The sequence below is a fragment of the Penicillium canescens genome, assembly GCF_028828765.1.
Source record: "Penicillium canescens strain IBT 15451 chromosome Unknown utg000003l_segment0_segment0, whole genome shotgun sequence".
In the NCBI taxonomy this organism is placed as follows: Eukaryota; Fungi; Ascomycota; class Eurotiomycetes; order Eurotiales; family Aspergillaceae; genus Penicillium; species Penicillium canescens.
Genome location: NW_026703965.1, coordinates 303,365 through 319,987, shown reverse-complemented (window position 1 = coordinate 319,987; position 16,623 = coordinate 303,365). Strand labels below are relative to the sequence as shown.

The 16,623-nt window shown below is 51.0% G+C and overlaps 9 protein-coding genes across 9 annotated transcripts; 5 read left to right on the top strand and 4 right to left on the bottom strand.

Moving 5' to 3' along the window:
- Nucleotides 1-258: 258 nt before the first annotated feature.
- N7446_003569 (alpha/beta hydrolase) lies at nt 259-1,499 on the top strand (the record flags this gene model as incomplete). The annotated part of the gene is made up of 3 exons (XM_058512318.1): nt 259-795; nt 846-1,160; nt 1,207-1,499. 3 exons carry the CDS (start codon nt 259-261, stop codon nt 1,462-1,464), a joined length of 1,110 nt encoding a protein of 369 aa, XP_058373647.1. The 3' UTR covers nt 1,465-1,499.
- A 193-nt stretch (nt 1,500-1,692) lies between these two features.
- N7446_003568 (class II fumarate hydratase) lies at nt 1,693-3,572 on the top strand (the record flags this gene model as incomplete). The annotated part of the gene is made up of 6 exons (XM_058512317.1): nt 1,693-1,890; nt 1,946-1,990; nt 2,052-2,089; nt 2,150-2,265; nt 2,318-3,335; nt 3,386-3,572. The coding sequence occupies 6 exons, from the start codon at nt 1,693-1,695 to the stop codon at nt 3,570-3,572; spliced, it is 1,602 nt and encodes a 533-aa protein (XP_058373646.1).
- A 469-nt stretch (nt 3,573-4,041) lies between these two features.
- Nucleotides 4,042-4,740, top strand: gup1 (glucosamine 6-phosphate N-acetyltransferase; the record flags this gene model as incomplete). Its single annotated transcript, XM_058512316.1, has 2 exons — nt 4,042-4,578; nt 4,635-4,740. Coding segments are annotated over 2 exons (627 nt in total), but the record flags the coding sequence as incomplete, so codon positions are not given.
- An 866-nt stretch (nt 4,741-5,606) lies between these two features.
- N7446_003566 (60S ribosomal protein eL24) lies at nt 5,607-6,438 on the bottom strand (the record flags this gene model as incomplete). Its single annotated transcript, XM_058512315.1, has 3 exons — nt 5,607-5,888; nt 6,063-6,206; nt 6,388-6,438. 3 exons carry the CDS (start codon nt 6,436-6,438, stop codon nt 5,607-5,609), a joined length of 477 nt encoding a protein of 158 aa, XP_058373644.1.
- Nucleotides 6,439-7,078: 640 nt separating this feature from the next.
- On the bottom strand, nt 7,079-7,697 carry N7446_003565 (E2 ubiquitin-conjugating protein UBC13; the record flags this gene model as incomplete). The annotated part of the gene is made up of 4 exons (XM_058512314.1): nt 7,079-7,254; nt 7,304-7,435; nt 7,495-7,583; nt 7,645-7,697. 4 exons carry the CDS (start codon nt 7,695-7,697, stop codon nt 7,079-7,081), a joined length of 450 nt encoding a protein of 149 aa, XP_058373643.1.
- A 440-nt stretch (nt 7,698-8,137) lies between these two features.
- On the top strand, nt 8,138-12,432 carry N7446_003564 (Mtc5p; the record flags this gene model as incomplete). The annotated part of the gene is made up of 2 exons (XM_058512313.1): nt 8,138-11,329; nt 11,395-12,432. 2 exons carry the CDS (start codon nt 8,138-8,140, stop codon nt 12,430-12,432), a joined length of 4,230 nt encoding a protein of 1,409 aa, XP_058373642.1.
- A 247-nt stretch (nt 12,433-12,679) lies between these two features.
- Nucleotides 12,680-13,973, bottom strand: N7446_003563 (peroxiredoxin family protein). Its single transcript, XM_058512312.1, has 4 exons — nt 13,526-13,973; nt 13,363-13,475; nt 13,112-13,275; nt 12,680-13,036 (listed from the first exon to the last, which is right to left on the bottom strand). The coding sequence occupies exons 1-4, from the start codon at nt 13,576-13,578 to the stop codon at nt 12,857-12,859; spliced, it is 510 nt and encodes a 169-aa protein (XP_058373641.1). The 5' UTR covers nt 13,579-13,973; the 3' UTR covers nt 12,680-12,856.
- A 160-nt stretch (nt 13,974-14,133) lies between these two features.
- On the bottom strand, nt 14,134-14,950 carry N7446_003562 (uncharacterized protein; the record flags this gene model as incomplete). The annotated part of the gene is made up of 2 exons (XM_058512311.1): nt 14,134-14,753; nt 14,809-14,950. The coding sequence occupies 2 exons, from the start codon at nt 14,948-14,950 to the stop codon at nt 14,134-14,136; spliced, it is 762 nt and encodes a 253-aa protein (XP_058373640.1).
- Nucleotides 14,951-15,935: 985 nt separating this feature from the next.
- Nucleotides 15,936-16,448, top strand: N7446_003561 (uncharacterized protein; the record flags this gene model as incomplete). The annotated part of the gene is made up of 4 exons (XM_058512310.1): nt 15,936-15,976; nt 16,040-16,241; nt 16,297-16,344; nt 16,395-16,448. The coding sequence occupies 4 exons, from the start codon at nt 15,936-15,938 to the stop codon at nt 16,446-16,448; spliced, it is 345 nt and encodes a 114-aa protein (XP_058373639.1).
- Between the last annotated feature and the right edge of the window lie 175 nt (nt 16,449-16,623).

The following is a 16,623-nucleotide window of genomic DNA, read 5'->3' as shown; positions in this document are numbered from 1 at the left end:
GTACTTTATTATAGTTGGATGTCTCTTAAAATGCTGTTATCGGTATACTGTTGTGCCGAAAGCCCCTCAACACTAGGTGCAGGGATACTAATGCTGACATTTCATGCATGAGATCGACCTATGACTGTTACATCTGGGCACGATGTGCTTTTGACAGCTCGTACCCCGCGCGAGACGTTGATTTCCCCTGAAAACAAGCATCGTTCACCTTTCAGCCACATACACAGCCCTGTCATATCGTAACAAACCCGATTCGCAATGACCTCCAAGCCTGCAGCCACTGGTGATCCAGCATTACACGCATTCCAAGTTCCAATGATAACCCAACCCCTTCACAACAGTATCCCACCAGAGCTACTCCCTCGATATGACCCAGTCTACGTAGAGTACTACAATAAGTACAATGCCGGGCGACTCCATACACACGAGGTCCCGATAGAAGAGTTCCGCAAGAACCCAGGCCGGTACACCATTTCCTATGGACGTGCTCGGGGTCCGGACATCTTCCGCATCACTGAACAGAAGTGCCCGGTCAATGGCGGGGAGATTACCATTCGGATCTTTGAGCCAGAACTCGAGCTGGACGAGCAGGGCAATCCGAAAAAGAGAGCGGCTTATATCAACTTCCATGGAGGTGGTTGGGTGTTTGGTGGACTATACTACGATCATGACTTCTGCAAGCGAGTCGTCCACGGCCTCGAGGGGGACTTGGTTGCTTTTGATGTTGACTATCGACTGGCACCTGAGCATAAATATCCGATTCCTGTGAATGATTGCTGGTCTGCTTTCAATTGGGTATAACCCCAGATCCGTCGCGAACAGTGAACAGAACTAACGAGATCCAGGTCCGTTCCAAAGCAACAGAGTTCAATCTTGACCTGGATCGATTCGCGGTGGGCGGCGTGTCAGCAGGAGGTCATCTCTCGGCCGTCATCAGTCATCTCTGTCGCGATCAAAACATTCCTCTGCGATTGCAGATCTTGACTGTACCAGCGACGGACTTGCACCGTGTCTTCACGCCTGAAGGGAAATTTGACCGAGAGAACTGTCCCTACGAGTCATACCGGGAGATGGAGTTTGCACCAGCACTACCTGCAGCGCGTATGGCATACTTCCACCGACAGTTCCTGGGAGTGCCTCGACCAGCTGAGTCTGATGAAGTGAGTCCGTCTTCCATAATTGCCAATTGTATGCTGATCCCTCTAGGACTGGAAAATATCGCCGATCCTCGCTTCCAACTTTCAGAACTTGGCTCCTGCGTTGGTGTCTACCGCGGAGCTGGATCCTCTGCGCGACGAAGGAGAAGCGTATGCGGCTAAACTTCAAGCTGCTGGGGTATACGTGGAGGTAGATCGAATCCCGGGTGTACCACACCTGGTGGCTGCCATGGATGGCATTCTGGAAGGTGGTCGACGCTACAACGCGAAAGTGGTTGAGACGATGAAGCGACAACTCAAGGGATGAATGTTCAACCAGTAATTACCATACCGTAGTTAGCGAACAATACCACTTTAACTGCCGAGAATTCGTGTTATTTTGTGTTTTGCCGATACCGGGAAGTTTCGGTTGGGGGAAGCCGGCGACTCGTCGATTTAATCCTCACTTTTGCTTCTTAAGGACACTCAAGTCTCCGGTCCCTACTTCTCAAGCTCAGCGCGAGCCATTGATCCTATTTTTGTCTTGTTTAGCATAATGAATCCCTCTACCTCCCGAGCCGCGGTGCGCTCTATGGCCACCCTAACACATGCGACCAGAGCCACCCCCGCAGCCCGCAACCTTCTGTCAATCGCTCGTCCGGCTACTCGGTCTCTGAGCTCCAATACCCGTCAATTCGCTTTCCCCCGCCTTCAGACCCTCAACAAGCGTGCCTTTGGAACAACCGCCAGAATGGTATGCGTCGAGAGAGCTCCGTGGAACACAGACACAGACAACTGATGGCTTCTAGTCCGTTGATGCTCGTACCGAGAGCGATGCCTTTGGTGAAATCCAGGTGAGTGACCATGACGTATCAATGGGGTTGAGGCTACAATAGCTAACGAGGTTCTGAATAGGTCCCTGGTGACAAGTACTGGGGTGCGCAGACCCAGCGGTAAGCCTGTCGAATCGATACCATAGAGAACAGAGAGAACAGGATCGCTGATGGATACAGCTCCCTGGGCAACTTCGACATCAACCAGCCCCAGGACCGTATGCCTGCCCCCGTGATCAAGGCTTTCGGTATCCTCAAGGGTGCTGCCGCCGAAGTCAACATGAAGTACGGCCTTGGTATGTAATGCTCTGGCGCAAATTTCGATATCAGATTATTGATTCGTCTAAGACCCTAAGATCGGCGAGGCCATCAAACAGGCCGCCGCTGAGGTCGCCGAGGGTAAGCTGCTGGACCACTTCCCTTTGGTTGTCTGGCAGACCGGCTCCGGCACCCAGTCCAACATGAACTCCAACGAGGTCATCTCCAATCGTGCCATTGAGATCCTCGGTGGCACCATGGGCTCCAAGAAGCCCGTCCACCCCAATGACCACGTCAACATGTCCGCCTCTTCCAACGACTCCTTCCCCACCGTCATGCACATTGCTGCCGTTGTCGAGCTGGAGCAGACCCTCCTGCCTTCGCTCAAGGGTCTTCGTGACGCCCTCCAGGCCAAGGTCGAGAAGTTCGAGCACCTGATCAAGATTGGTCGTACTCATCTGCAAGACGCCACTCCCCTCACCCTCGGCCAGGAATTCTCTGGCTATGTCGCCCAGCTCGACCGCAACATCGAGCGTGTCCAGGCATCTCTCCCCCACCTGCGCTTCCTCGCTCAGGGTGGTACCGCCGTCGGCACTGGTCTGAACACCTTCAAGGGCTTCGACGAGGCCGTCGCCGCCGAGATCAGCAAGCTGACCGGCACCGAGTTCAAGACCGCCCCCAACAAGTTCGAGGTTCTCGCCGCCCACGACTCCATCGTCGAGGCCTCCGGCTCCCTCAACACCCTCGCCTGCTCCCTGTTCAAGATCGCCCAGGATGTGCGGTACCTCGGTTCCGGTCCCCGCTGCGGTCTCGGCGAGTTGATCCTCCCCGAGAACGAGCCCGGTAGCTCCATCATGCCCGGCAAGGTCAACCCCACCCAGTGCGAGTCCCTCACCATGGTCTGCGCCCAGGTTATGGGTAACCACGTCGCTGCCACCGTCGGCGGTATGAACGGCCAGTTCGAGCTGAACGTCTTCAAGCCCGTGATGATCGCCAACCTGCTCCACAGCGTGCGCATCCTCTCCGACGGCATGAACAGCTTCCGTTCCCACCTGGTTGAGGGTCTCGAAGCCAACGAGTCCCGCATTAACTCCCTTCTCCACGAGAGGTATGTACTTTCCCCCTTGCTTTTGGTGGCAAATTCTAACGCTTTGACAGTCTGATGCTTGTGACCTGCCTGAACCCCGTCATTGGCTACGACATGGCCTCCAAGGTGGCCAAGAACGCCCACAAGAAGGGCACCACTCTCAAGGAGAGTGCTATGGAGCTCAAGGCTCTCAGCTCCGAGGAGTTCGACAAGTACGTTCGCCCTGAGCTGATGCTTGCTCCTAAGGAGTTGAAGTAAATGAACAGCACTGCTGTTCCTGTGCCATTATAGACTAGGATATGTAAGAATTTCATGTTTGTTCTGAACATTTCGAGTTGACCATGTAGATGTACTTGTAACTCAAGTTAGAAGATAGAGCCTGGGTGTTTAGGCGAGTTATAAATAAGTTAACTAGTGTTCTCGAAAGGCAGAACGAGCCGAGTGTAAATTTGTCAATTGCCATTTAAAATTGACAATTAACAGACAATAAGACGGAGATGCCGAAATATGAAAAATTCCAACATGCAGACTAGTGAAGTGTATGGAAGTGAAGAATCCACTGGAGTATTAATAGAACCCCTGGGGCAGTGTTTCACTTTGTACCTGGAACCCTTCAAGTATCTCCCAAGGTTAAACTTATTTCTCCTTCCTCTTTTCACTCGCTTCAACTCTCTTCAATTCAATCTCAACTATCTCATTATCACCTAATAAACACCCTCACCTATCCCTCCCAACCTCCAAGTCTACTGTTGACCAACACAACACCACCACTAAAATGACCACCCCCATCGCAACTCTCCACGAAACCAAAACCATGAACCCAACAATCACCCAAATCGAACCCAACAGTCCCCCATCCGACGGCCCTCTCTTCCCCTCAACCCTCATCTCCCCAGAAGTAATCTCCGTCCTCCCAGAAAACTACACCATCCGCCCCCTTCGCCGCTCAGACTACAGCCGCGGCTACCTTGACGTGCTGCGCGTCCTGACTACCGTCGGCGACATTAGCGAGGAAGCCTGGAACAAGCGCTATGACTGGATCACCTCGCGCAATGATGAGTATTACATGCTTGTTGTCTGTGATGGTGCGGACCGGATTGTCGGTACCGGCAGTTTGATTGTTGAGCGCAAGTTTATTCATGAGCTTGGTATGGTCGGGCATATTGAGGATATTGCTGTTGAAAAGGGGCAGCAGGGGATGAAGCTTGGTTTGAGGATTATCCAGGCGTTGGATTTTGTTGCTGCTAATGTTGGTTGTTACAAGGTATGTTTTTCTTTATTTTTACGCTCTGTGTTGTGTTCCTGCTAACTGCTTTGCAGAGTATTCTTGACTGCTCCGAGGCCAACGAGGGTTTCTACGTTAAGTGTGGTTTCAAGCGCGCTGGTTTGGAAATGGCCCACTATTACTGAATGGCTGTGCAATCTTGAATTGTGATTTTTTTCGACTCGGTTTACTCTGGACTTTGATCTGGCGTTTGGGGCATTCGGTTCAATTTGCCCGGCTTGGCTTGTTGAGGGCGCATTATACATGATATAAACTTGCGTTAAGATCGTGCTTTGGTGCATGCCCTAGGCATGGGACTATATCTGATCCTGCAATTCGACTTGCATGTTGACCTGTCGCTGACTGGACGAGCACTATACGATCTCGCATCGCTCGCTTTGTTCGAACCTCATGCATAGGAGTATGGCGAGCGGGGAAAGACTCGATAGCGCTTGATCTGATTGATGCCTTGGTCATGACGGTGCTTCTGTTACTGCGAGTATCCCTCTTTTAAACTGTAAAACCATATATTTTGTACGAAGGCTCTCAGTTGGAGATGCATGGAGGAGACGAGACTTAGATGGTCTAGTTATAGATTGCATGAATGAGACTATAAACTACTCGTGTTTAATATACTACTTGTGCGAGATGATTTCGTATAGATGTATTCGTACTGCAAACTTAACAGAGAAAACATAATATTCAAATACAGCCCGAAAGCCGAAATTTGGACTACATGGCAATTCCGGAACACATCCATTTTGGATGGACATGACCCAGAAGTAGGAAACGATTCATTGCCGAAGAGACGCAGAGTTCATTTGATACTCGCATGGGGATTCATATTTTTGTTCCTTTGTTCCCATTTTCTGCATTGCATTGTATTGCATAAAACTGTTTCCAGAAACAAGGTATCTCACAGACAGTACTCCAGCTCCGGTGCCCGCAAGTTCCATCATATCGCAACCGTCAGCTCAGCGCTGCTCCATTCCGAACACCTCCATTCCCAACCATTTCTATTTCGAAATTTAGCGGGACTTGGCGGCGACCTTGGGGGCAGAGCCCTTGGCACCCTGCTTGCTCTGGATGCGCTGGGCACCACCCTTGGAGGCGGCGGCCTTGGCCTTCTCGGCCTTCTTGGCGCTGGCGGAAGCGGCCTTCTTCTCCTTGGCCTCCTTGATGGCCTGCTTGCGAGCGGCCTCACGGGCCTCGGGGCGCTGGGAGCGGCGCTCCTTGATCACGTCGAGGGAAGCACCAACGATGGCACGCTGGTTCTTGACAACACGGCGGGTACGCTTCTTGGCAACCTCCTATATAGTGTAGACAGGTCAGTAATCTGTCGCATCCATTATTTCGTTCCAATCATGATTGTGTGGCGACATGGTGATTCCTCCTCTTGCTCCGCCTCAGCCGAGCCGACCGTATTCCACCACATCCACACAATCCAACAATCCAAAATCCAACCAAAGGGAGGGATGACCGACCTCAGAGATACCCTTGCGGTGCTGGCGACGGAAGAGAACAGTCCATGCGATGCGGCGGGGGTTCTTGCGCTGGAGGAACAGGGACTCGGACTTTCCGTTCTGGAAACGGAAGATCTTGCTGTCACCACGGATGAACAGCTTACCCTAAAACATATCGAATATTAGCCTCTGATCAACAGCAACTAGGCGGGAAAAATGTGTGCGGCGATTCGATCCAACGGAGAGCGACTGCAATATCGAAAATCCAAAGCCCAATGTTGAATCCGGGTCGTTCTTCGGTCGCACACAATTCCTCCACAAAGCGACGGGGTGACAAAAAACGCACCTTGCCAGGGTAGATCTTCTGGCCGGAGAAGGAGTCGTCGTAGGTACGCATCTTGACGGATGGAGATGCGCTGACGGGGTTTGTCGTTGAGTGGTTGTCGAAAATCGGGGATCGCGATGATGCTTGCTGACCCAATTGTGGTGCGGGCACTCGCTAATGTGCGACACGTGATCTCGGCTGCCCTGGGTTATCGATAAGAGTCACATGACCACTCTGACAATTGTATAAATGTCCACGGAGTAGTATTAGTTTGCTTAGTTTTAGGATTATCTCGATTGTATGGCCAGTATTGATTTATTTCTGGTATTTTACAATATTGCCATACCATATCAATGTGGCCATAGGTTGATTCACCCATCCATCACATTCCTCCACTGAAGACCACCGGCACTTCAGGAAGTTGACTTTTCTTTGAATCCGGACTGCAGATACATGCAGCAGTCCTCTATAGTTGTCTTAAGCCTCATTACCAGATACAAGAATGTCTATGCAGAAAACAAGGATCTTGATTCTATGCAACGCCTTCTGGAAGCACCCAGATAACTAAAATGAGGACAATGCAAAGAGCAGACTGTCCCCTGCTCTAAATAACATACTTGCCCGCTTAAAAAAATGCCCGGCATTCAATGCCTGCTCTCACGAATAGAAAGTTCTGTCCTGCACTTCATGGTCACATTATACCTCATCGCATTTAGGCCATAGCATGAGTCCGAGTCCACTCCCGTGCCGTTTGAATCGCAGCGGGCTCATCGTCCTTCCACCGCTGGGCAACGTTGTTGTCAAGGGGATCATCGGGGTTGGGAGCGCCGAGCAAGGCCTGGATCGACAGGAGGATCGTGCGGATCTGGAGGGCTGGGGACCAGTTGTCTGCACCAAAGTCAGAATGCTGTATGACAACGGAGGTCGTTCCACTTACTCTTCAAGACATCCAGGCAAATACGACCCAGACGGTCAATGTTGGGGTGGTAGATCTTGGTCAAGAAGCGGATTTTGGGAGGAGTCATAGGATAGTCGTCCGGCAGGAAGAGCTCGAGGCGGAAGATGCCACCTGGGGAAGGCACATTAGCCTTCAATTGACGTGAAGATATTGGGATTACGCGCGCATACCTTCATATGGAGACTGCGCGGGACCGTGAATAGAGACGTCAAAGTAACGTAGGTTATCTTCGTGAGGGACAGCATTGATGCCAGGAACGCTGCAGCAAGCACCGGATATTAGCATTTGAAGGAGCGTAGATGCAAACTGCGATGACTTACGGCTCAGCCATCAGGCGCTCTGTCTCCTTGATAATTCTCTTAGGCAAGGCCATGGCGAACCGGTTCGAGTCCTGCGTAGGTCTGGTGTCTTTGAAGGATGGTGTTCCTGATGTAGTCTAAAAAGTTGCGCTCTGTTGGTTGTATAACAGACCACAAGATCAAGCTCAGCGACTGAAAAGAAGAATGTCCAGAAGAATCAACAAATAAAAGATTCCAGAACGCAGCGACGTAACCGGCCGAGGGGCTGCATTGCGGGGTTGCCTCGCGTTCCGTACAGGTCACGTGCCCGCCACAGCACCAGCCACATCTCCACATCTTATCATTCGATGCTTAACTTGTATCCCACAATGACTCCTGTATAGGGGATGTTGTTTGCAAAGACAATGAACAACATTCCTCCTGATGCTCTTGGCTTCTACGTATAGCGAGTTTACACTTCGTGCGTCGCCACCCAACGCGACCAGGTTGAGCCCAACGGGCATCTCAGTCCAAGATGTCGAGCTCAATGGAACCGAAGCCCCTCACGTCGGCCTTTGAGAGCCCGACATTTGATGAGGACAGCTCGTTCCATGTAGAGCAGCCCGTGGGGGCAATGTCAATATCCCCTTGTGGCCGAGACGTCGTCCTAGCATCCAAGGAAGGTCTACATGTCATTGACCTGGACTCACCTTATTCCCCGCCACGACATCTCCCTCACCACACACCATGGGAAGTGGCCGATGTCCAATGGTCGCCATTTGCAGCACGCGACCAGTGGGTTGTTAGTACCTCCAATCAGAAGGCGTTGGTCTGGAACTTGGCAATGAAGACGTGGCAGAACTCCATTGAGATTGTACTCCACGCCCACTCGCGCGCTATCACCGATATAAACTTCTCGGCTTTTCATCCGGATCTTCTCGCGACTTGTGCCGTGGACAGCTTCGTCCACTGCTGGGATTTGCGCAGTCCGGCGCGTCCCGCCATCTCTTTCTCCGATTGGTTTACTGGTGCAACCCAGGTCAAATGGAACCGACAGGACCCTCATGTTATTGCAAGTTCCCATGACCGGTTTCTTCGGATCTGGGATGACCGCATGGGCGCGTACCCAATCAAATCGATTGAAGCTCACAGCACTAAGATTTACGGAGTCGATTGGAATCGTGTCCGGCGTGGCGCGCTAGTGACATGCTCCCTTGATAAGACTATTAAGTTCTGGGATTACACTTCCGAATCAGATGTTCCCGAGAAGCAGATTCATACTTCATTCCCCGTATGGCGTGCACGAAATACGCCATTCGGATGGGGTGTACTTGCAATGCCGCAGAGAGGCAATAATGATCTACATCTTTATAGTCGGCGAGCTGAGGATGGTTCAAATCGAGAGGCTGACCTACCTCTAGCGCATAGCTTCCCCGGACACAAGGGACAAGTCAAGGAGTTCCTCTGGAGACCGCGTGGAGGGGTGGTAGATGGTATTGACCACCGTGACTTCCAACTTGTGACGTGGGGAACAGACAGGGAGCTTCGGTTACACAGAGTTGACCCTGAAATCCTACAGCGCGTGGGCTACGAAAAGGGAAAGTCCTTTATTTCGACTCGGACAGTCACACGCCTCGGTGCCGTATATCGCAGTTTCCGTGATGTGAATTCAGAATTGGAATTCGACGATATTGACACAGCTTCCTCGATTGGAGCCCAGAATCAGAATCAATCGACAAGTTCTGGAATGAACGCTATATCAGTTCCCCACTCCCGTGGTTGGATCAAAGGAGGTCATGTTGATCGAGTTGGCATGCTGCCCAGATCAAATTTGAGAGCTGATACCAATCCAATTGCTTGGATGCGTGGTGTCAAGATCTCAGGGTGGGATATTGAGACACTAGGAGACGAAATCAGCCACGTAGGTGAAAAGTTCACCAAGGTGGCATTCGACTCGGTTGATGTCAGACAACGAAAGATTACAATTTCTCTCAATGGGCCTTGGGGCGCTGACGGCGCCTCTTTGTTCTTGAAAGTGGATATCAAGTTTCCGGTTAGCTATCCCAAGTCTGCCATCCCGACATTTGCGCTCCAAAAGACAGCGGCCGTTACCGATGCATGGGCTGCAAAAATGACTGCTGAATTGCGAACAATCGCTGAGACCTACATGTCCCGGAGCCGAGGGTGCCTGGAAGGCACAGTGCGTTATCTTCTGGGCGAGAGCAGCCTGGAGGAAAGCATTGCGTGGATCCTTGGTGAAACGGGCGACAACGTCAAGTCTCCTGTCAATGGTGAATTGGAAGGCGAATCTAGTGACGAGGATGAAGTCGGCATGACCCAAAGCCAAGAGCTGGGCATGAGCTCAGAGCTTCTTCGCCCTGTTAATGCTAATGTCATGGTCCCTGTAGCCAAAGCCTGCGGTGCGCTGTGGGCAAACGATGGCCGGCTTGTGTGCTTCTTCCCACCGAAGAAGGATAAATCGTCGGAGCTCTTCGAGACCATGGGCTTCAAAGAGATGAGCAGATGGTCTCGCGGGGACAAGGTTTTCGAAGGTTTCGGCCGTCTACAAACCAACTCCCCCGGCCCACGTGGTGGAATGGGCACAATAGCCAGCACGGATGATGGTGCATCATCCGACTCGGACGATTCATACTCCGAGACGTCAAGCTCTTCAGGCTCGTCTGATATGCTTTCAGGGTTGCCAACACGTTTCCCGGCACCCCAGACATGGCGCAGTGCTGGCAGCTACGGCATGCACCGGCCACGATCAACAGATAACTCGCAGCGATCAACCGGAGGTGGAGCGACAGTCAAATCAGACGCGCCTCAGAATATCATATCTATCCATGACTTGAGTGATCTGTTACCAGTCAAGCGGGAGTTGGCTAGTCAATATAGCATTTGTGGGAAGGGACCAGATGTATGTGCCCACAATGCGGCTGTCGCCCTTGACGCTGGCTGCTATGAATTGGCCCAGATTTGGGGTTTGATCAAGTTGATCCTGCACGTTCGAAAGAACCCCGGCTCTTTGCCTGAGTCGGGGTTGTTGCAACGGCGTATGCAGAGAAAAGGGAGTGGGCTAGGCGGTATCGGAAAAGATGGTCTCTATAGAGACTTGACTGGGAGTATCATTCGCTGGGGAGATCACCCTCTTGGCAGCCACTGGCTTGTCCCTGCTCTCTTCGAGCATTTCGAGCGCATCGGCGACGTGCAGATGGTGGCGATGCTCTCCTGTGTGTTGCTCGAAGCAAACCAAGAAGGCAATTTGGAAAAGCAAAATAAGAAACCCGGACAGCAGGCTTTCTCATTGGATTTTACTGTCGCATCGACGGTTCAACCGAAACTGCCAGCTGTGACACCTGCTTCATCAGTTCCAAAAGATGTCCAGGACATGCCTGTTTCCCAGACATCGGCACGTTCTTCTGGCGAAATACGGCGTCTTGACTCCACGCCACCACATTCAACGGGCACCACGCCTCCATTCCTGTCCCGCCCTCGCGGCATTGCCGCTGACAGGAAGCCCATGAGTCAGAATATGTCCATTGCTGCATCGCCTGATCAGCAATCGCAGCCACGGAGCGGATCCGGATTTGGATCGGTGCTGGCATCGTCATTGTCTCGCTCCTTCACCTTTGGACCATCATCCGCATCCCCACCGACGAGCAGACTGGACAAGAAGAAACCAACTCCCCAGGAAAGTCCGAGTGTGGCGACAACAGGACAAGTCGTAAGTATCTCCATGCTGTCAGATTCATCTTCCAATATTTGCCCATTCTAACCATCGCCATATAGTCGGAGGTCCAGTCAGACAATGAAAGCGACGAACCGCTTAAACATAACCCACCGGCAAGATTCAAAGTCACTATGAAAAATCAAAGTGCATTCGAAAGCGACGGATCATTACAAGACACACTCCTAGACGAAAACAAAGAGCCACTCTACCGGGCATACCGCGCCGCATACGCCGACCTGCTCTCAATCTGGGACCTCCCAGTCCAACAAAGCGAAGTCATGAAGATCGGAACAGTGACCGAACGAGTAGATGACATGAACGCCAGCCATTACTGGAATAGCACTACCGAGACCGAAACGTCATTGCAAGACCCGCCGGGTCCAATTACCCAAACCCTCGATTTCCAGCGCCATTGCACTAGCTGCGGTCATGCGCTACGGATTTCTATCTTTAATAAACACCCCATGGCCCCTGATACCCCTTCCAAACGCCACCAGCGCAAATCCTCCGCTCGGCGATGCCCGAATTGCAAACCGCGCCAGCCTCTACCTACCAAATTACCCTGTGTTATTTGTCGCGAGGTGGTTGACGGTATGCTAATACCCTGCCTCGGTTGCGGGCATGTCAGCTGCTTCGACTGCCACCAAGAATGGTTCCTCCGACCTGGCGATAAATTCGACGGTTCATCCAATCAAGACCTTAAATCTCTCCCGTCTTGTCCGACAGGATGTGGCTGCCAATGCTCTGAGCATATGGTCGTCAATGCCCCCATGCCTTCGTGGGAAACACCATCACCCTCTCCCAATCCTAACCTTCATCCCGGGGATAATGCATCGCCTAGTGGGCACGCTCATCAGAAACATTCTCGTCGTCGGCAATCTGAGCCTGCTGTTGCTGACCCGCCCAGGAGAGACCTGCTCAAGTCTCGGGCTGAAACTGGTCAGCTTGAAGATGAGTTGGATCTGTGGCAGGAGACTTCGCCTTTTGCTTCGCTGGCGCGGGGCCTTGGGGGTGGTTTGAGTCGCGGATTGCGGACCAAGGAGGAGCGCAAGAAGAATAAGTCTGTTGCCATGGCTCCGAATGTGAAGCGTTCTTGATTTTGGGCTTGGCGTTGGGTTATACCTTTTGTTTTTGATACCACTATGTACGATTATTGCAGGGGTCTAGTCGGTGTAGAGAAATCGGCGGGTCTCGGCCGAACTTTGTCGATCTACGCATCCCCGGACAGAGCACTGGCCTCTTAACACTACTAGTAACCAATCATACAGGCTAGTTACAGACCTGGGCTTAGCGTGGTTACGCATACACGACATTTTATATGCTGTACAGTAGGAAAATGCTAGATGGAAAAATGAACTCGTAGCTTCATTAATTGTATTCACTCTATGCCATAGCCAACAGAAGTAACAGGGCGATCTATTCTAAAGCGCTAAAAAAAGCAGGGAATACATGTGTACTCCTATCAACCCATGTTCTACCTTGCGGCCATTCTATACCAGTCAGAATCGAAACTGGAGGCATTTACAGCTGCTTGTAGACAGCGTCGGCGCTGGAGACCTCCAGGGTGTTCTTGGCAGACTCCTTGGCGGCGTAGGTGACCTTGCCGTGGTCGATGATGATCACGTAGCGGTAGGTGCGACCCTCTTCGTCGGCCCAGCCGATGGACTTGGAGAACTTGGCCTCGGGGTCGGAGAGGAAGAGCTGGAGAGTGTTAGTCGAGTCCAATTGGATATATCCAGCAGAGGATTGAGATCAGGGAGATATGGGTGAACGTACAATGTCATCGCCGGTAACGCCGTTGGCCTTGCCCCAGGCGCTCATGACGTAGGCATCGTTGTAGGCGAGGACGGCAACCTGGTCGACACCCTTCTCGCGGAGCTGGGGGAGCTTCTGGATGTACTCGGGGACGTGGTTGGCGGAGCAGACGGGAGTGAAGGCACCTGTTGGAGGGTGGCGGTCAGCGTGAGAACCTTGCAGACGGGGTGCAGGAGGCAAAACGAGAAATTTTCAAAAGAGCGGTCACGTACCGGGCAGAGCGAAGAGGATGACCTTCTTGTTGGCGAACTCCTTGGAGGCGTTGTAGTTGATGGGGATACCGCAAGAGGTGATCTCGCCGGACTCCTCGGACCAGGGGATGTAACTATTGTTGTTAGTCATTGATAGAGATAGAGGGCATTGAGGGATACTCACGAGAACACGACGTTCTCGGGGAAGGCGTCACCAGCGTTGAAACCCTTAGTCATTTTGACGGTTGGAAGTGGAAATTAAGAAGAGAGAGAAGATAGTAGAGATAGAGAGATAGATGGATTGAAGAAGTTGAGTTTTGGACGTGAAGAAGTATTTAAGACCACACCGCTTACACATATCGGCCCATCGGGAATGGGTGGGACAGGAACAGCCAGGCATTGGCCATGAGGTGATCCGAAGTAGAAAGATACCGAACCGTGTGGATTAGCAAGAAAGACCGTCGAGAACCGTTGATTACGGTTATCGGTCTGGCCTTAAAGGCTTAATAAGATAAACTCATATGATAGGCTAAGACTATCGGTAATTGGCTTCCAGCCATTTATTGTTCGGATTTCGTATTCCTGACTGGTTCGAGTGGAGAAAAGAAAAAGGAGAATTGGGGGAAAATGAGGGAAAACGAGGGACGAGGGGCAAATGATGTTATATGTGGCCTGACCTTTCAGGCCACAGGTGGGATGGCGATATCATGTGATTTGCTGCTTGGCACCCTAACTAGTAACCCTTTAACCATACATCAATATCAACGGTCACCAACTCTCCACCTTTCCACCTCAGACAAAGTTTCCACTTCCAGAGCATCGAGACAGAGGAAACTCCTTCTTACTACACATCGTGATAGCACCGGAAACCCACTTAACCCCAGAATAAGACCCATCCTCATAAGAATCAGCAGAAAATGTCCCTTCTTCAGTCTGCGAACCAAGACACCCCTTCAGAACCCGACCAGACTTGCGTGTCTTGATAGGCTTGGTAATCATCACACCAGAGTATCCGTTCGCAACGGTTCCCTTGACGGTGACCACGGTCTGTGTAGTCCATGTGCGAGTATAGTCAATACCCACCGAGCTGCCAAGCTTGTCCTTGATCAGACTCAAGTCCAATCCGGCACTCACACTGATACTGTTTCCCACGGTGTAGCCGGAACTGACTGAGACGTCCATGCCGTTCCCCGTGCCGATTACAACGGGGGACATTTGGACGTCCCAGTCGACGAATGTTTGGGTGTTGTCGGTGATTACTGCCGTGGTTAGGTCGCATGAGTCTCGGTAGTGGAGTTTGGAGCTGTTGCGGCTGGCAGAAGGGGTCTCGACGGCGTGGAAGTCGCCTGGGTGATGGGAGAGCGCTTGCGAGGATATAAGCTCTTGATAGACACTTTCATGGACAACCTCCACTAATGTCAAGGTTAGCTGTCTGTCATACCTTTGATCCAGGGTTTGGATACTTACTACGGCCTTCGCCAAACAAGATGATCTCTCCTGGCTGGAGAACATGTTCCGGAGTCCACTTGGTGCTGTTGAGACTTCGCTCAGCAAATGGTGCTGCACTGGCAGCTGTGGCCAACAGGGCCACGGCATGGACGAGGAGCATAGTGAATGGAAAAGAGGGTCTTAAGACGAAAGCAGCGAAAGATGGAATACACCGTTATGCTTCGTGATACTCGGGAGATATCTGACTTTATAAATGAACCGATACCATCACTTATCACGACACCTAGAGCCGAGAGAGCTCACGAGTTTCACCTGAAGTCCTATAGTCTGATTGTGGATCTTGCGAATAGGGACCGACTGCCATTTACGGGCACGATGTGCATGTCTCTGATCCTTCAGCCCGTGGAAGCCAAAAAGAGACAAAATACCTCAGCATTCCAATGATCCTCCATTCTTCAACGCAAAGCATTAACTAGAAGGAGAAATGAACTAAGTTGTCAGGTCAAAGATCGTCCCTGGTCTCATATGGCCCAAAGATTCTCTATCGTATTTCCAAAACCTCTTTCTTCCGAACCTGTCAAATCAGCATGTCCTCACGATGATCTTCCTCTTGGCAAAAGTCAGATAGATATACTTCTCCATAACGCGGAGAGCAACCATGCAATGCCGCCGATCTCATACCTCATTAAGGTCAAGTCTGTTTAGCGGAACTGACCCTGTCACAATGTCTCATTTTTAGCCCCCATGAGATAGATTATCCTGCTAAGGGTCCCATTGATTGCCCGAGGTTTCGCCAAATCGTTTGTGTTGCAGCTGGGCAATGATTCCCCGAGATTTCCCCTGATCTACCGTTCGTGATGCAGATCAGACAACGGTTGGCTTGAAAGTTTATTTCTGAGACATTTCAAGATGAAACAGCTTCCTGTGCAACCAAGTCACTACCAGTAGATAGTCGGAAGTCAATTGCTAAATTGCTAATGGAGCGGATGCTATTGCAGTCGGTGTCTTGTGGATCACATAGTCGTATATAGGTCAACCTATTTGAACAGCGAGAGATTGGGGTTAAATAACCGTACAATCCCATATATCTTCTGAAATATACATCTTCCATTCTAACAAGTTGTGCTTTCATCAAAGGTTCAACCATGCGGTCCACAGCATTCCCCCTCTTATTCCTTCTTGGAGGGTATGTATCCTCTCAATCCTTGAGAAAATGAAGGATATCTGACATAGCTCCATCCTCATATAGAGCCCTTGCAAAGCTGCACAATATTGCAGTCTGCGTCACCAACAGAAAATACTCCGAAGTAGGAGGCTCACCCTTCAGTCCCAGCTACACATGGTCCAAGGACTATGAGATCCTACCAGATGAGACCAAGTGCGCGTGCGACTTTTACAGGCAGCGCAATACTGGTAATGAGCAATACGATCAGTGCCCTGATTGTACCTTTGTATGTATTCATTTGGTACTTATCAAGCACGAAGGGCGGGGCTAATACTTTCTAGGATGGCAACTACTGTAATTCTGCAGGATGGCATATTGGTGGTGATGAGGTAATTTCAATCTATTGGCAGCGAGTCAAAGTTGCTAATACTGTTCACAGATGACTTATTACTGTGAGAAGCTATGCCATGCTGAAGGTGCAGAGGGAAATTAAAGGCGAGAGATTTGAAGTCCTGTAATTCTTACTGAACTCCTATTTTCTGGGTGTTATTAGTCAATGCTGGTTATGCCTTCGAAATAGCATCTATTGAACTATTGTTCCAGTAATGATCCCGGGCCGGGTGGACAGACCGCGCTAAGCCACACTCCTACTTGTAAGCTAACTTACC